Source organism: Ruditapes philippinarum, unplaced genomic scaffold (genome assembly GCF_026571515.1).
Source record: "Ruditapes philippinarum isolate M1 unplaced genomic scaffold, ASM2657151v2 ctg239_1_1_1_1, whole genome shotgun sequence".
Taxonomy (NCBI): domain Eukaryota; kingdom Metazoa; phylum Mollusca; class Bivalvia; order Venerida; family Veneridae; genus Ruditapes; species Ruditapes philippinarum.
In genome coordinates this window covers 311,120-328,932 of record NW_026858173.1, presented here as the reverse complement: position 1 = coordinate 328,932, position 17,813 = coordinate 311,120, and the positions used below count along the sequence as shown (strand labels likewise).

Genomic DNA, 17,813 nt, shown 5'->3' with positions numbered 1-17,813 from the left:
TGGTGAAAACACGATGGTGCGATGGTGAAAACGCGATGGTACGATGGTAAAAATCGCGATGGAACGATGGTGAAAACGCGATGTAACATCGCGTTTTCACCATTGTACCGTCGCGTTTTCATCATCGTACCATCGTGTTTTTACCATCGTACCATCGTGCCATCGCGTTTTCACCATCGTACCATCGTGCATCGCGGGCACAGACTAAATAAAAAGTCACGATTGTCCAAACGGAAGACCGTACCCAGAACACTAAGTTTATGAGATAGTGCAATTCCAGAGGCACTTTTGAACGAGCAGTTATTAATGATACCTTTAGAAGAAAAGAAAAATATGCCCTCAAATTCTGTTATCTTTACTTTCAGTTATCCAATCCCGGGCACTTAACACAATTTTTACCACTTTTAAATACATGTATTTACATATGTTTAAATTATTTGTGAAACACTGTAACGTATTATTATAACGCACTTTCGGACTGAAAATCAACATTAAAATTAAAAAGCCAATATTTATTTGAACACAACTTTATTTTAAAGCAAGATGGATGGTGAATGATGACCATAGAAATTCTACCAAGTTTTTATAAAGAAAATTGCCGAAATCTGTGAAATACAGGAAGCCATTTCCATTAATTGGTAAACATGGTAAACATTGGTTATTAACGAATCACCTTTTATTATTTGTATTTGTGAAAAGGTTTCACCCTGGCTTCCTTTGTTCGTATAATAAACAACTTAATTGGCCTGGCTAAAGCCTTTGAAGTTAAGTATAACAAATTAGTGTAAAAGTTAAGCAGACAAACTTAAAATGCCATATTGTATTTAAAAATCTTGCTTAAAGGTGTTTTATTACAATAGAAATTTTTGAAATTTAAAATAATTTTTTAGAAAAAAAATACCGTAATTAATGTTTCTAACAAAAATCTATAAAAACAGATGATCATTTTGATACTAAATATGACTATATTTTCTTTAAAGAAAAATATAAAAATAATTACATAATTACACATAAAATATATGCATATAGTTGAAATCACACGAACATAAAATGCATGGGTATATTTACATCACTAATCAATAAAGTTTCATCATAAAATTTACATTATAACAATTGCATGAACTCCTAAAAAGTTGAAATGACTGAGAACATACATTAATAAAATTGCATTAGAAAATTTTCATTATAACATTATTTTGTAAGTGACATTATGCCTATCCAAGGGCATATGGTGAGTGAAAAGGTGAACGTGAAAATAAGATTACATGATGAAATAATTCCTTAACATTTTTAAATTTACATGAACGGATAAATAAGTCACGTGGTCACGTGGCCCAAGCAAGAAATTGTAAATATCAATCGGAATTTACTTGTAACGTTCAATTTATAAAAAGAGTGGGACAGTCTTTTTATATTTCAAGCAGATTATGATTTTATCTTAAACATATTCGAATATCAACTGTTGGTCAACCACCTTTATAACCGTCAATCTTTTGAAATATATAGTCAATTCAGCTCAACTTGACAATGCAAAGCAAATGAGAATAATATCACTTTAAGGAATATGTAGTTCTGTTGGTGTCTAGTCAAGCCATGAATAACTTTCTTAATGGAATGACTGGCCGACAGAAAACTATTGAGAGCTCGTAGTTTTTGTTCCACAAAAGTAAGAGTATATATTCCCTAAACTAGAAATGTGTCCATAGGACACGGATGCCCCCACACGCCACTGTTCTGTCAATCTTATGACTCTAGGTCAAATATTTTTTGGACTACATGTGCCACAAGTTGAAAACTAAAAATCAACAAAGGGCCATAATTTATTCTGTTAAATTTGGTCGCAGCAAAAATTCCTTCCTTTGCTACCATCTACACATTAAGGTTGTTCATCCCGGGAAGTTTAAGCAAAATCTGCCATCCGGTTTAAGAGGAGTTGCATTCACAAAATTTCTACATAGTATATAATGAAAAAATCAACAAAGGGCCATAATTCTGTTAAATTTGGTTGCAGCAAAAATCCCTTCCTTTACTGCCATCTACACATTAAGGTTGTTCATCCCTGTAAGTTTAAGCAAAATCTGCCATCCAGTTTAAGAGGAGTTGCATTCACAAAATTTCTACATAGTATATAGTGAAAAAATCAACAAAGGGCCATAATTCTGTTAAATTTGGTCGCAGCAAAAATTCCTTCCTTTACTACCATCTACACCTTAAGGTTGTTCATCCCTGTAAGTTTAAGCAAAATCTGCCATCCAGTTTAAGAGGAGTTGCGTTCACAAAATTTCTACATAGTATATAATGAAAAAATCAACAAAGGGCCATAATTCTGTTAAATTTGGTTGCAGCAAAAATTCCTTCCTTTACTACCATCTACACATTAAGGTTGTTCATCCCTGTAAGTTTAAGCAAAATCTGCCATCCGGTTTAAGAGGAGTTGCATTCACAAAATTTCTACATAGTATCTAGTGAAAAAATCAACAAAGGGCCATAATTCTGTTAAATTTGGTCGCAGCGAAAATTCCTTTCTTTACTACCATCTACACCTTAAGGTTGTTCATCCCTGTAAGTTTAAGCAAACTCTATCATCCGGTTTAAGAGGAGTTGCGTTCACAAGATTTCGGGACGTACGGACGGACGGACTGACGGACGGACAAGTGCAACGCTATATGCTCCCACATTGTGGGGGCATAAAAATTGTTAATAAATTTTATATGCACAAGTGAATTGTAATAACAGCCTTTGGTAACGGAGATTAAACCCCAAGATTCTACCCATAATCTTTCCTGCACTGCCACCGCCAAAATAAAAGGCGGTATAATATGTTTAACTTGAAGATCGGAAGCGTCATCTGGTTGTCTTCACCGGGCGGAGACTTTACAGTGTGTTCTAAACTGTTTGCTACTTCTTTGTGGAAGTTTGGGCGGTGTTACAATTGACTAGTGCTTTAAATTACGGACACATTATGTTCAGGTTATCCATTTCCTACTTCCAGTTTTCTGCAAATTTTCCCCTGAATTTTGATACAATCCAAGAAGTGTTTAATTTCAGAAACTTTGTAGTACTTAACAGCATTCTTGGTGTTGCCCTATCGAACCTTTGTCTCCACGATTCTAACAGTTCATAAATTGTCTTCCGTAGCGCACGCTCATTATCAGTTCGTTTAATTTCAATGTCTCGAAATTTAAGTCCCAGTTCTAACATCACAAAAGCGTATTTGGCACCAATACAGTCGCTCACCAGAACCAAGTCCTCATTTCCTGGACACACTGCATCCAGAAAGTTTGAATCCAGTCCTGTTACGAAAAACATATTATTTCAATCGCCTTCAATTCATAAAGACATATAAGTATTTTTGTATTCCTGTAAATAAGTGAGATATTTTGTCCGTGTTTTTCTTATAGCCACTTATAGCCTTGCGTAATGATCTGAACATAATTCAGTCTGTTAACTGAAAGCACACACGCTGCCCAGTTCCATGTTCTCATAAATTAAAAGAAATTAATATTTGAATTTAAAAGATTTTACATAAAACTTAAAGCATCATATGTATTGTGTTGAATAAGAAAGATTTTACATTAAACTTAAAACATCATATGTATTGTTAAATGTACATTATACTTTAGATATATTATATGTACAAACGCTGACAGTATTTGTACTTTTGTATTTAATGAAGAACTAAAATGCTTTTTTACCAAAGTCTTCCGTATGATCAATCTCATTTTCTATGACTGTCTGCAACTCCCCTTCATCATAATTTCTCTGTTCGGCGAGCATTTTCAGCAGGGTGTCTGTGGTATGTTCAGGATAAACTTCTTTCCATCTGCACAGTAATTTAAGGCGCTGCATGTCAGCATCACTCCAGTCACTGATAGCAGAGTCAGCTTCAATGTTTCCCTGTGGTAATCTCAGTTTAGATGACAGCGACGTTGCATTTTCTCCCGATAGATGCCGAGCTAAGCGGCCAAGAATTCTGTCGCTTGGTCGCCCACTGCTCATTTCAACGCGGCGTCCACATTGCTAAAATATACATATAGATAAAGTTCTGACACATTGGCATCAAGGGTTTATATTTCTAACCGATTACATTTAAACAAACAGAAACTTAATAATTATTGTTTTGTATATTTCTTGCACATTTCAAATATAAACAAATTAGCTGACTGAACAGGTTACGATCAAAACGCCTAACATTTTGCCACTGGCTGTAAAATGGTATCATTTTAGGATGGAAAACTGTGTCATTATAACAATCACCAGTTCTTAGTTCAAAAAGGCAATTTAATGACCTACACATTTAGCGGATCTTTGGCGTATCGTGCAATATTTGTACTATGAAGATGACCAGTTTCCCATAAGAAGTGTTCAGTAGAACATCTGCTTGTAAGATAATGGTGGTCGTAATATTTATTGTAATAAACATTTTAAATAGTTCTTGTAATTACTTCCGAAAGTCTTGCAGTTCAGTGTGAGTATAGTTTGTGTCTTTATGGGGTATAATGACACAATACGTATACGACGTAATAACTCATTATGTAGATAGGAGGCTATACTTCACTAAAGCAGATCTTTTCTATCATTAATTACATTTAACATAAAACTGTGATTCTTTGAATGTAGGGCTGTTATAATGTCAGTTTTGTTTAAAGGTATGTTATAGTGTTCAGCCTATATTGTTTGCTATTTTACTCACGGTTAAAAGTAGTAACCATTTCCCATAGGAGAGAACAAATATTGTCGGAACTATAAACACCATAATTACAAATATACATTCAATAAAATTAAGAAGAATCAGTCTTTATAAGCAATTTCCATCTTTTTCATTCGCATTAAAAAGACACTTATAAAAGTGACTTTGCTTAAATTAAAAAAAAAGAAACTTGTGCAAGCAACTTTGTAAAATCATCACTTACTGAATTTGGACTCCAAGGCAATATCTTGCTTATTTCATCCCATGTTATAGCATGGTCCTCTTCTCCATCAGTACACATCACTTCCCCTTTATCACGAATTTTCTGCAAATTTACAAATACTCCTTTTTGGTCCTTTTCGTGTTTCGTGCACTCGATTTCTACTACGTATCGAACGTTATTCTGCCTATAAACACGGAGTATGTGATCAATCTTTGACTGAATGATGACAATCACTTCTTTCAACTTGTTGCAACCGGGTTCATTAATCTTTGTATCGACTGCATAATTTTTCAGTTCAAAGTATACACAACATTCATGCCAGTAAACTTCAAGCCATAATGTCTCTCTTTGAAAAGTAAAACATGCAAATAGGTTGAAAATCCGTGGTGCGTCAGATTTCTTGTAGATATTAAGGGATTGATCTTCGTTCAAAGCAGCGATCAACAAATGATAGAAAGCCGGCGGTACGTATGCATCAGCAAAAGATAGCTTCAGAATTGGGGCTTTTTCCCGATGAAGACTTTTCTTAAAACTGTCTTTCTCTGTCTGGTGCGGTAATAAACAAGGGATAAAGTATTTGTTTTCTTCGAAGAAGTGCATAATGTGGAGATGTGTCAATATCTTAGTAAACGTAGAAAGAGTTTCCTCACATTTTCGCACATTGAATACATGGATCGCAGCGTCAAAGATAAAATCTGTATGTGCAATCCCATTTTCAACAAGGCCTGAGGACGGAATGTCCCAGTTTGGGCGTAATAGCACATTAAAATAACGTGCTAGTAGGTCCGGATCTAGTATGATAATATCTTTCAAGTCATCATGGCAGAAGTGCATCAGCCAACCTCTTCGGTGTTCGTGTTCCAGGAAAGCCTCAATTCGTTCCAGATTTTTCATTGGCATATCTGACTTTTCATCAAGCTCTTGTATCTCTTTTAACTTCAACAAACTCTTCCCTGCACCTTTCTTCTGAAGAACAATATTTTCAAGATTGATCCATTGAGCTGGTATTTCTTCATCGATGACGCCAAGTCCTAAATCAAGGATTTTATTCTTCAAGGCCTCCAGGCTTTTATCATCTTTGATTTGAAGTGTATTATCAATAGCAACAAATTCAACCTGGGTCAGATGTTTCAGTACTCGTCGAAGACTGCCAAATTTTTCACGAATTTCTTCTTTTGACACCTTGTCCTTGTGGGTACCGACAATAATGAAAGGTGCGTGACCGTTTTGCTCATCTCGAGTGTAGGCCTTAATGGAAGATATCCAAAACTTAACAGTTTCTGAAATCAAAAATAGATATATTGTTATGAAGAATTGGACAGTCACATAACGGTAAACAATTATATAAATGCTATGAAATTTCAATTGTGTATACATATACTACATTCTTTCAGAACCAATGTATCCTTTTGAAGGTTATTAAAAGTAATGTTGTTTTCATGTTTTCATTGTTAAGTTGAGCTGAAATGACTATATATTTCAAAACAGTGACTGCTAAAATTACGATTAAACAACATTTGATATTAGAAAATGTTACGGGTAGAATATAAATCTGTCTAAAATATTTACTGTCCCACTCATTTTATAAATTGTATGTAACTGATATTAAAATAAATTTCTACGGGCTACTAATTTCCACTTATGCTTCCGAGGGATCACACTTTTTCAACATTTAATTTTTGTTTATCGTTAATGCGAAGTGAATTTTAAAATTGAAAGGAATTATGGCATAATGTAACTTCATTTTGACTTTCACTACTTCCCTCATCATTATTTGCACTTGGATAAGCATAATGTCACTTTACTATCAATTTGTTATATGAATAAATTACCTTCCACTGTGAACTGTTTCAATACTTTCGTTCTAAATTTCAGAGTATCTTCAAGATGTTTGTCTAAGTCCATAGTCAAATCAATAACAAGTACATAGACAGCTGACGGTGCCATAAATGCTTGGTGTGTAGAGTAATAAGTTGTTTGACCAGCAAAGTCCCAGTAGGATACATACATCCTTTCTTCTCTTGCAATTTCTTTCCAAAGTTTCACCTTCTGAAGGTATCTCTCTTTTGCTTTTACGTCCAAAAGATCTTGTATGTTATGTTCTGTACGTACTTCTTCCTCGAACACTTCTTCTGACCCTTTTTCAAGCTCCTCTATATCAACGGTAGGTGTTTCTACTTCCGTTCTGCTGCATTTCTCCTTGCTGATACGATCTTGGGCATGTTGCAAAGCAAATGCCATTCTCTGGAGATTTAATTCTTGTTCATATCCTGCAATATTATAGAAATTATAGAAAGAGTAACTTTGCAAATTAAATAATGATGGATAACAGTAGTCATGTTTAAGTAATGAAGTAAGTACCATATGCATTAAATGAACACATGTATTTGAATATTAGAAACTAGTGAAACAATATATAGAACGTTTATGATATGCGTTTTACAAAAGAAAAAAGAAAGAAAAGAAAAGAAAATCAGCTCAAATTGAATTCAACAAAACACCATCCAAAGATGTATTGATATCAAAGAAACAACAACAGCGAACAACACGAATTACTACATCATACGATCAATCATTACATCGAATAAGGTCTTTAAATTACACAGTAACTCATACTAAGTCTTAATGATAAAACAATATATTTGAAAGGTCTAACACGTGTGTTTGAGTAGGTTTAGGGTTAACGGCACACGAACACATAAATGGTCATTACGCGCCAAAACATGTAATAGGCCTTAAAGGTAAGACATGTACAATGTATGTAATATATATAAAAGATAAAAAATACACGTTATATGTCTTGTGTATGAAACAATACATTCAAACAATAAATAGGATAAATCTAAAAGATAACACAATACAGCTTATAGATCTTTAACTAAATTATGTAATTTAGTTCGACTCCAACACGGTGCGATTAAATGGAATGGTTCAGTAATTCTCAATATAAATTCAAATGTTACTTAATTAATAAGGATTGTTTAAGTTTTGTAAGATGTATGCTAACAGCTGATTCGGCTATGTGTATCGTTACTTTTTCGAGATATTAAAATTACAGTAGTGTTACTAAAAGAAAATGGTCTTTATGTCATCTAATTGACCCTCAGTGCAGTAATATATAAAAGCTCAATTGAAACTTAACGAGGTAGTATATACGAAGGTCACATTGATACTGTAAAGGTATTCGCATAATTGTATCTTTACCTGAAGGTTTTCGTTTTATATGTTAGCAAACATTCGCAAAATAACCGGTTGCAAAATAAGTCAAACATCTCAGGTCAGTTGGTTAAGCCAGTAAGGACGTGAAAACAATCATTATAAAATCACACACTTTTAATGTACTATTTTGTAGTTTAGTATAACAACGACCCATGCAAGCTTATCATTACGGCAATAATTTACCGATAATTAATATTTCATGGAGCATGGGACTGTTATAGAACTTACCGTTTTCGTTGGCTTCCCAATATCTTTGACCGTCTCTCTCAATGCATCTCGTAGTAACTTGGTTTATTTCAAGACCTTCAGTAGGCCTCTGATTCAGGTCCGAACATTTTACATCCACGCCTTGAAGACGCTTAACCAAGCTTGTTTTTCCAGCTCCTTGGTTACCAACAATATTCACCCTCACGTGGTTAGATCTAGCTCTGCCTAATTCCAATGTTCTACGGTATAACTTCCAGTCATTTTCATCAAGACATGGGAGCCCCAAGCTGGAAAAATCGTCTTCTCCAAAGCGTCCTGAATAAATAATAGATAATATACTAAAATCTTTAATATGGCAACTTTTCTAACAAGCGGTAAAACAAAATAAAAACAGACTTAAATGTTAGAATCGGTTTGATTTGTACTGTTTATAAAAGTCAATGAAATGTACAACTTCTCTCTATGGCTTCATTGTACCGGCTGTGTAAAGTGTTCAATCTTCAACATTAAAATACTACTATTCATGGACAGTATTTACACAAAAATATTGAAATGAAATATTGGCTGATATTACACATGACTCAGTAAATGTTAAAAATCTGTGAAGGATCTTAGGTTTGTCAATCATAGATATTCGCAAGAAACACTTTATCAACATGAACACTTTACATACCAGGATCGTCACTAATAGGCACAGCTCCGAGATCACCGTCATCTCCTCCTGTTTCCGAATCCTGACTACTCGATGGCTCGCACAAGCTCCTTTGAACCTGTCCTTTCTTATCATCAACTGCCATTGGACCTTTATTTACGAATTTGACAGGTGTACCAGACTCCAAACATTCTTCAATCAACTTCATAATTTTTCGGCCTTTTTGTACTTTATTTGGAAAATCATCCCATTTCCGAATGATGACCTGATCGTTAGGCGTTTCATGTTCTAAACTGTCTTCTGTGAAACTATCTAAGGACGTGTTACTGTCCTCTCTAGGAAGTTTCGTGTTATACTTAACACACACAACTTTCTCTGTAAACAGAGTTTGCAAAGTTTCAATCGACCCAGCATCATCACTGTCTATACAATCATTATCTTGTACATATAAAAAGACCCTCGTTTTAAACTTGAACGGGGATTTCAGCTCTTTCTCAAAATGTTTCCACGCTGGTGTTTCAATATCTGGCGTTGTCATTATATAAAGATTCTTTCCTTTGACGGTTTTTCGAGACCTTACAAAAATTTTCTTCCGACATGAAAACGTTTGAAACATTTTCTCCTGACATACTAGAGCATTGGCAACATCGCATTTTGCTTCCAGGTTGTGTCCGACAACGATAACGTAAAGACCAGAATCTAGAGGAAATATTTATAACAGGATTAACATGTGGATTGGTTTAATATATTTACATTCCAAAATAAAGTTTTTTGATAATATAATCGAACATAAAACTGCACGTGATATACATCGACTTAATATATACGTACAATAGAAGTTTTTTAGATATAGAAAGTGGAGTCTTGCATGTCCATTATTTTTCTAAAAGTCTCGCATGCTTACATTTCGCATCCGGCGAAATGAGTCAATTTAACACTATACCTAATGGCTGTTTTACTTGGTCCAGCTCTTCCATGTCATAATCTTATGATAGAGAAAGGTAGACATATTGGAATAGATAGAGATTTAAGATATTGCTTTCATTGCCTAAAGACAATTATTTATGTTATTGAGGTTGAATATCATTTTTTCTCTGAATGTTCACTATATAACAATATCAGAGCTGTCTATTTTAAAGATACATGGTTACATCATCATTCCCACCATTTATTTTATTCTCTCATGTCATCAACAATAATAAATGAAGTAATATCTATTGCTAAATATATATATTATGCAATGAATGTAAGAAAGTAAGAGCTAAATACTGTATAATTATTTACAAATTCAATTCATTACATCTAGTAACAAATATAATTGCAATTTATCACTCTACTGTTTGATGTATTGTTGTACTTTGTATTTTGGGCCTGATGCCTATATTACTAGAAATAAACTGAAACTGAAATTAAAAAAAAATTGGCACTGTCCATTTTGTGCCATTTCCCTGAATTTTAGGGATATCAAAAGCTTGGGTAGAGTGCCGGAAGTACAGGGCTGGCATGGCTCTACACTTGTGGCAAAGGTTAGCATTTACAGTTCCATCGGTGTAAGCAGTAATAGTCTAATTATGATAAATGTGTGTTAACTCTATGATTATGTATTTGTTGAGTTTAATCATTTCTTTTAAAAAGATTGTTGAATTTGTTGTAATGTCTTTGATTATCTATTTTGTTTCAAATTGATAAAAGACACATTTTCTGTCATGTAGATCAATAATTTGTTTTTCTTTCGAAATGTTTTTTTTCCGATGTGGAAAATAAGGTTGGCCTAAATCAGTATATATAATTATACATGTAGTTAAGTTTAAACATTTTGTTAAAGCTCGATTGCGGAAACTTATTTTAATCACTTCCTGGAACTAATCATTAGTGGTGTCAATGAGGAAACATGGTCCGTGTATGGCTCGAACCCAAGATCCCTGGATTGAGAGACAGCTAGTATACACTAGGTCACCGTTTCCCTTAACATAAGATTAAAACTCGTGTGCAGTCGTGACGTTAAAGAGGCGCATATACTACTCTCGTGTTTGAAACTTACAAACAACATAGAAAGCATAATCGTGTTTACTTGATTAAAAGAGGAAGATAAACAAAGTAATAACTGTATACATGTAAATTAATTTACTTGGGTTGTAGATTCTGTATTGTTTCTTTGATTTTTCTTCATGTTTTTGATTGGCTTAAAATTGGTCAAAAGGTTTGATCGATATATCTAGAAAAAGGTCTAAAGATGGTGTCCGCCTGCTTTAATAGCTCAGTTGGGATAACATCCTATTTGTAATCCGTTTAGTCCTCGGGCAAGACGAAACTCCTACTTGATAATGAATCTCAGGCCATCCTTAAAAAATGTTTGTTTGCAGTAACGCGGCCGACTCACAAAATTTGCCCCTACTCAATTTTTTTTTCGTGGTCTGGATAAAAAATTATTTTTTTTTAAATCAGAAAATTATGCCTTGTGCTTTAAGGTTAATAGAAGAAATAAAATGTAGTTCTTATTAAATTAGAATTCAGTTATCAATTTATTAATTGTTACCAGATTATCAAAGCATAAATTGTCCAGCATTTTGAAATTCCATGTTTATTTGGGAGAACAATTCAATAAAAAAAAATCGACCTACCTACCCACCTTGAAAATTCAGGGTCGGGTTACTGCAAACAAACATTTTTTTAGGACGGCCTCAGACATTGAGTTTAATAATCATTTGTCTCTCACGACTGATCGATTAAGGTATCAAGTTGGACACTAGCGGAGAAATTAGTGCCGGTTAGACGGACTGACCGCTGAGACATGACTAAAATGTGCTAAAGAATCGGCGTTAAAATTATCTCCAACTAACCAAACAAACAAACTAACTAAAAATGTAATATATGTACTATATAATATGTGTACTACATTATGGTACAATATCATGTCGGCTCGTTGACCTATATATCAATTACTAGAACCAATTGAACTATAAGTGAATATCTTTAAATACATATGTTTGTTTCATTGGTTTGATTGGGTTTTACTTCACATCGACACAGTATAGGTCATATCGCGACGTTCCAGCTTTACTGGTGGAGGAAGACCTCAGGTGCCCCTCCGTGCATTATTTCAGTGAGTAGAACCACCGACGTTCCGTAAGCTAGCTGGACAGCTTCCTCACGTGAAAGAATCCAAAGCCCCTGTCGGGATTCGAACCCACAGCGGTGAGGGGCAAGTTGTTTGAAGTCAACGACCTTAACCACTCGGCCACGGACGCCCCTTAAATACATATAACAGTATTAGCAACTGGCAGTGATATAAGAGACAAATTTAGTTAACATATTGATTCTTAATATTGATTGATTGTGTAGATTTGCGTGTCAGAATCTGTTTTCCTTATCAAAGCTAGCAAACAAAGTGGTACAGTATACAGATATTATCACGCCCGTTTAACTCACAACGAGTGAAAAATGTCCATCGGTAAAAATGTTGTGAGCAACTTCCGTTCCTCGTTGTGAGCACCCATCTTTGACGTGTGACACGATAAACAAGGTGAGTTTTTCATAATTTTTGAAGATTACAGACATTTATGTAAAAATATCGAAATGCAGTTAGCTAGCGATGTGTTTTCCGAGTATGCATATGTAAAGATATTGCCTGTTGGTGGACAATTTGATGGAAATACCGTGCGACGCAGTCACTCGGGGTAGCTGGAAAACTGGAGACAACTTCTCTTATGACCTAATTTAACATTGAAAACGTCGATTCTGGTGACGTTTTGTGCATTCTAACCTGAAACAGATGCCCACAAGTCTTCAGCGTAAATTATTATCTGAAAGTCTTCATCAGGGCTGGGAATCAAAACTGCGTCGTATCCTACAAAATGTAAACAAACGCCGCCATCTTGGAACGACAAATGTATGTTTTTGTTTATAACTCTTTTTGTTAGAAATGACTGAAAACCAGATATATGTATTAACACGCTACACTATTTTCCGCTTCGTTCGGTATATGTTGCTTGCACAACTATTTTGTAAAACAAAAGTTATAGCGAACTTGCAACTCGAAGCGGAGCAGAATTTTTATAAAAATGTGTGGATACGACGCAGTTCATATTGCTTTATCTATCGTTTCTCCTTCAAATCAATTATATACTCGTTTTCAGAGTCCACCATAAACTTCAAAACATAATTTTGCATCAATTACTAAATTTCCATTAAAAAGAGATGTTTATTTTCCAAGAAAATAATGATTTTTACGAAATGATACGACGCAGTTGAAAATAAAATATGATACGACGCAGTTGTATTTTCATTGCAGGCTGCATATTGGTTTTAAACTATTTAAATTATGTGCTAGGTATGCTAATAACGTCCAACAACATTTCTTGTTTACAACTTAAGTCAAAAGCAGAGGTCACGAGGTCACTCATTGGTTCCATAAAAATGGAAATGTAATACAATTCTATTAAGGCTGCATTTTTCAGTCGCATTTAAGAACCTATCATAAGCATCTACAAATTCCGAAAGGCTCTATCAAATGCAATATACATTGAAACACGTGATCGCACACCCATATGGCAACGTGTTCCAGTGTTGCCTTAGCATGCTTCTAAAATTGTTCACGTGAGTTCGAAATGGGATCAAGTGATTACTATTTTTGATTCCAGTGTAACCTCTCCTTGACCCTGTACTAGTATTAATCAGGAATGACCTTTTTTAAAAAAGAGAGAAAAAAAAGAAAGAATTACAAAATTTGAAAAGGTCTCTTGTTATCGAAAGAGAGCTATGCGCAAATTGCATGACTACCTTTGTTACTTGTAATTAGCAATAATTTCCGTCAATTCCGTTATTACTTATGTCTTTTACGTGCCGATTTTATTGTATTCATTTTCTTAATAATCGGTGAGAACAGATGAGCTTTATCATTTAAAACTGAACATTAAATTTTTAAAATTATATTATAAATGGTTAAGCTACAATATATTTTTGCAAGTAAGTTATGCGTTCCGTTTTCAGCGCCGCGAAACTTTACTTCTGATTTTGTCGTATTGCATTTCTTTATCGCCGATGAGGAAAGGTCTACGGAATGTTTTTTCTATATTTGCACTTTAGTATCATTCTTCTCCATTAAAAAACTTTAAATTTTCAAAATCGAGTTACATATGATACAACTACAGATTATTTTGTAAAGAAGGTGTCCGTTTTGCAAAGGTATTTTACGCTGTGCACCGATAAATTTGATAAGATATAGGCAGGCATGATCTTTCAACAGTATTAAAGAAGTTTTCACAATATTGAACAGAAAATTTAGGTCAGATTATCGCATCGAATTTTCAACAGACTAGAGACATGGCATCTTAACATACCTTCATACTAAAGTGTGATTTTTATTTGATAATGAATTGCCTGAAAACTTAAACAAAGGTTTTCAGAAAATGACTTCACAGAGGATTACCTCCTGTTTACATTGAAAATTTCTCTGCTAGTCATACCGAAATAAGAAATAAAAATGATATTCTCTTTATACTTAATTCAAATATTTATAATCTTAAAACTTCACGCCAGAAGTTAATAAAATTATTTGTACAGCTGACGTTAACAAATTTTGTTGAAAAAAAAAACAAATCAGACAGGTGTGTCCGACCGTGGCCGAGCTGTTTATGTTTACTGAATTCAAATCACTTGAACTGAACTGCTATGAATTCGAAAACCACCAGGTTCTTTTTATTCTTTCGTGTGGAAAACCTATCAAGCTAGTTTCAAAATGTCGATGGTTCTCTGCAGGTGCAACATTTTGCCTGAAATAATACACAAAGGCGCACCTGAGGTCCTCGCCCTTAGTAAAGCTAATGTGTAGAGTGAAAGTTTGAAAGCAAACCACAAAAAAGCAGTCATTACCCAGAACATGCAGAACCACAGTTAACTTAGAGCGTAGCTAGCCAACATGAATTCAAGTTAATAGATTTCTATATTTTTTGCGAAAAATTTAGGGATAATATTAAACCTGCAGGAAAATATAAGAAATTATTTCAGATATTATGATCAATTAGGTAACATGTTCATGTTTAACTGAAAAGTAGCTTCCGCAATGTAAACTTTCAAATTAAATGTTATATTGGACATGACACAATGTATTCTAAATAATCAAAAGCAACAGAACATTGCTATACACCGCAAATGATCTGGGGTTTTTTATCTAGCGCAAGTGATTATTCCATAAAATAGAAATATTTTGCCAAAATTATCCCTGTTGAAAAGACTGCCAAAAATACAACTGCGTCGTATCATATTTTATTTTCAACTGCGTCGTATCATTTCGTAAAAATCATTTTTTTTAAAGAAAATAAACATCTCTTTTTAATGAAATTTTAGTAAATGATGCAAAATTATATTTCGAAGTTTATGGTGAACTCTGAAACAAATATATAATTGATTTGAAGGAAAAAACAATAGATAAAGCAATATGAACTGCGTCGTATCCACACATTTTCATAAAAATTCTGCCCCGCTTCGAGATGCAAGTTCGCTATAACTTTTGTTTTACAAAATAGTTGTGCAAGCAACATATACCGAACGAAGCGGAAAATAGTGTAAAGTGTTAATACATATATCTGGTTTTCAGTCATTTCCAACAAAAAAAGTTATAAACAAAAACATACGTTTTTCGTTCCAAGATGGCGTCGTTTGTTTACATTTTGTAGGATACGACGCAGTTTTGATTCCCAGCCCTGTTCATAGAAACGAAGATATACCCTTTTTTGCTTTAATCCTCGTTGTGAGCACCATAACCTCGTTGTGAGCAAGACGAGCGGTGCGTGTATGGTTTTAATATGTAATTCAGATGGTGAAAATATAATTTTCAATCTACCACAGCAATTAAAACGTTTTTGCACAGCAGCATTTCTTTGCAAGACGTTGTGCATACCCCAAAGGGAGGCATATTAGTTTTGAACTGTCCGTCTGTCAGTCCGTCAATCTGTCCGAAAACTTTAACATTGGCCATAACTTCCTTATTAGTAAACGGATTTGATTCATATTTGAACACAACATCCCTTAGCACCTTCCTACGGACCTGTATTTTTTTACCTTGACCCCTGAATGGCCTTTACCTTGAAGGTCAAATTGTCCAAAAACATTTAAGATTGGCCATAATGTCCTGGCATAATGTTTAGGCACAACACATCTTTGGACAAGGCCTTTCAACTATCCTATATTCTTTTGACCTTGACCCCTGAATGACCTTCACCTTGAAGGTCAAATTGTCCAAAAACTTAAAAATTGGTCATAACTTCCTTATTAGTATACGGATTCTACTCATATTTTGAAACAACACCCCTTTAGGCAAGACCTTCAAACTGATCTGTATTTTTTTACCTTGTACCGTGAATGACCTTCTAGAACATCCAAAAACTTTAACATTGGTCATAACTTCTTTATAAGTAAGTGGAATTAATTCATATTTGGACACAATGCCACTTTGGACAAGACCTTCCAACTGACCTATATTTATTTCACCTTGACCTTGAATAACCTTCACATTGAAGATCTAATTGTCCAAAAGCAAATAATCATTCTGGTCCATAAATCAAAGGACAAAGCACCACTTCAGGGGCATTGTCAACTTACCGTGATAGTTCTTGTTTTACATAACTTGGTCAGTCTTCAGCTCAGGATAAACACATGTATGTGTGTATCACACAGATTGTGAAATTGTTGGAATATTCATAAACACCCCGTGATGTTCACTCGTGCCACACTAGAGTATACGAAATAAAATACCTGATTTACCTCCACTGATTAGTTCTTCTGTTAATCTGATGACTTGTGAATATGAAGAATAATTTTCAAAAAAAAAATAAAGAAAAAGAAGAACTATTCCAAAGAAAAAGCTATTGTACAAAAACGTTTTGATTGCTTTTGGTAGATTGAAAATTGTATTCATGTCGTTTGAATTACATATCAAAACCAGACAAGCACTGCGCTTGTCTTGCTCACAACGAGGTTATGGTGCTCACAACGAGGATTAAAGCAAAAAAGAGTACATCTTCGTTTCTACGAAGACTTTCAGATAATAATTTACGCTGAAGACTTGTGGGCATCTGTTTTAGGTTAGAATGCACAAAACGTCACCAGAATCGACGTTTTCAATGTTAAATTAGGTCATAAGAGAAGTTGTCTCCAGTTTTCCAGCTACCCCGAGTGACTGCGTCGCACGGTATTTCCATCAAATTGTCCACCAACAGGCAATATCTTTACATGTGCATACTCGGAAAACACATCGCTAGCTAACTGCATTCAGATATTTTTACATAAATGTCTGTAATCTTCAAAAATTATGAAAAACTCACCTTGTTTATCGTGTCACTCGTCATAGATGGGTGCTCACAACGAGGAACGGAAGTTGCTCACAACATTTTTACCGACTCGTTGTGAGTTAAACGGGCGTGTATTGTATATATTTAATATGAACGGATTACTGATATTTGAATGACAAAATAATTGTTTTCTTGATGTTTATAAAGCTGGAAATAGCCAGAAGTAAATACAGCTTTAAATTGAAGAAAACAATAGACAGGTCATAGTACCAGGAAGTGGAATGAAACCGAAACCAGTTAAAGCAAAAATATCAAAATTTATCTGTCGTGGAATCCCTAGGAATGCTTCCAATATGCTAAAAATAGAAATTGTAACAATATTTACCTGGCATTTTGCCGGGAAACAAAGAAAGTTCCAAAATCACGCAGGAAACATTTCACAAAACTCCGATCATTTAAACGCTTAATTGGTATTTGTGGTAGTGTGTGTAGGTAGTGACCTCCCCTGTTTTAAGTGTGCACAGCGTATCTATA

General features: G+C 34.3%; 1 protein-coding gene across 2 annotated transcripts in view; it reads right to left on the bottom strand.

Annotated features, from left to right (window-relative positions):
• LOC132752367 (uncharacterized) overlaps positions 1 to 17,813 on the bottom strand; it is a 36,693-nt gene extending 18,880 nt beyond the window's left edge. Inside the window, exons 1-7 of one of the 2 annotated variants that reach the window (XM_060742681.1) lie at positions 17,665 to 17,813; positions 9,013 to 9,690; positions 8,361 to 8,654; positions 6,746 to 7,183; positions 4,914 to 6,193; positions 3,696 to 4,020; positions 512 to 3,293 (exon numbers count right to left, since the gene is read on the bottom strand). In XM_060742681.1, coding sequence (XP_060598664.1) covers positions 2,983 to 3,293; positions 3,696 to 4,020; positions 4,914 to 6,193; positions 6,746 to 7,183; positions 8,361 to 8,654; positions 9,013 to 9,690; positions 17,665 to 17,671 — 3,333 coding nt within the window. In that variant the 5' untranslated portion in view covers positions 17,672 to 17,813 and the 3' untranslated portion in view covers positions 512 to 2,982. Of the gene's footprint in view, positions 1 to 511; positions 3,294 to 3,695; positions 4,021 to 4,913; positions 6,194 to 6,745; positions 7,184 to 8,360; positions 8,655 to 9,012; positions 9,691 to 17,664 lie in introns of those variants that run through there. The other variant, XM_060742682.1, reaches the window with a different exon arrangement.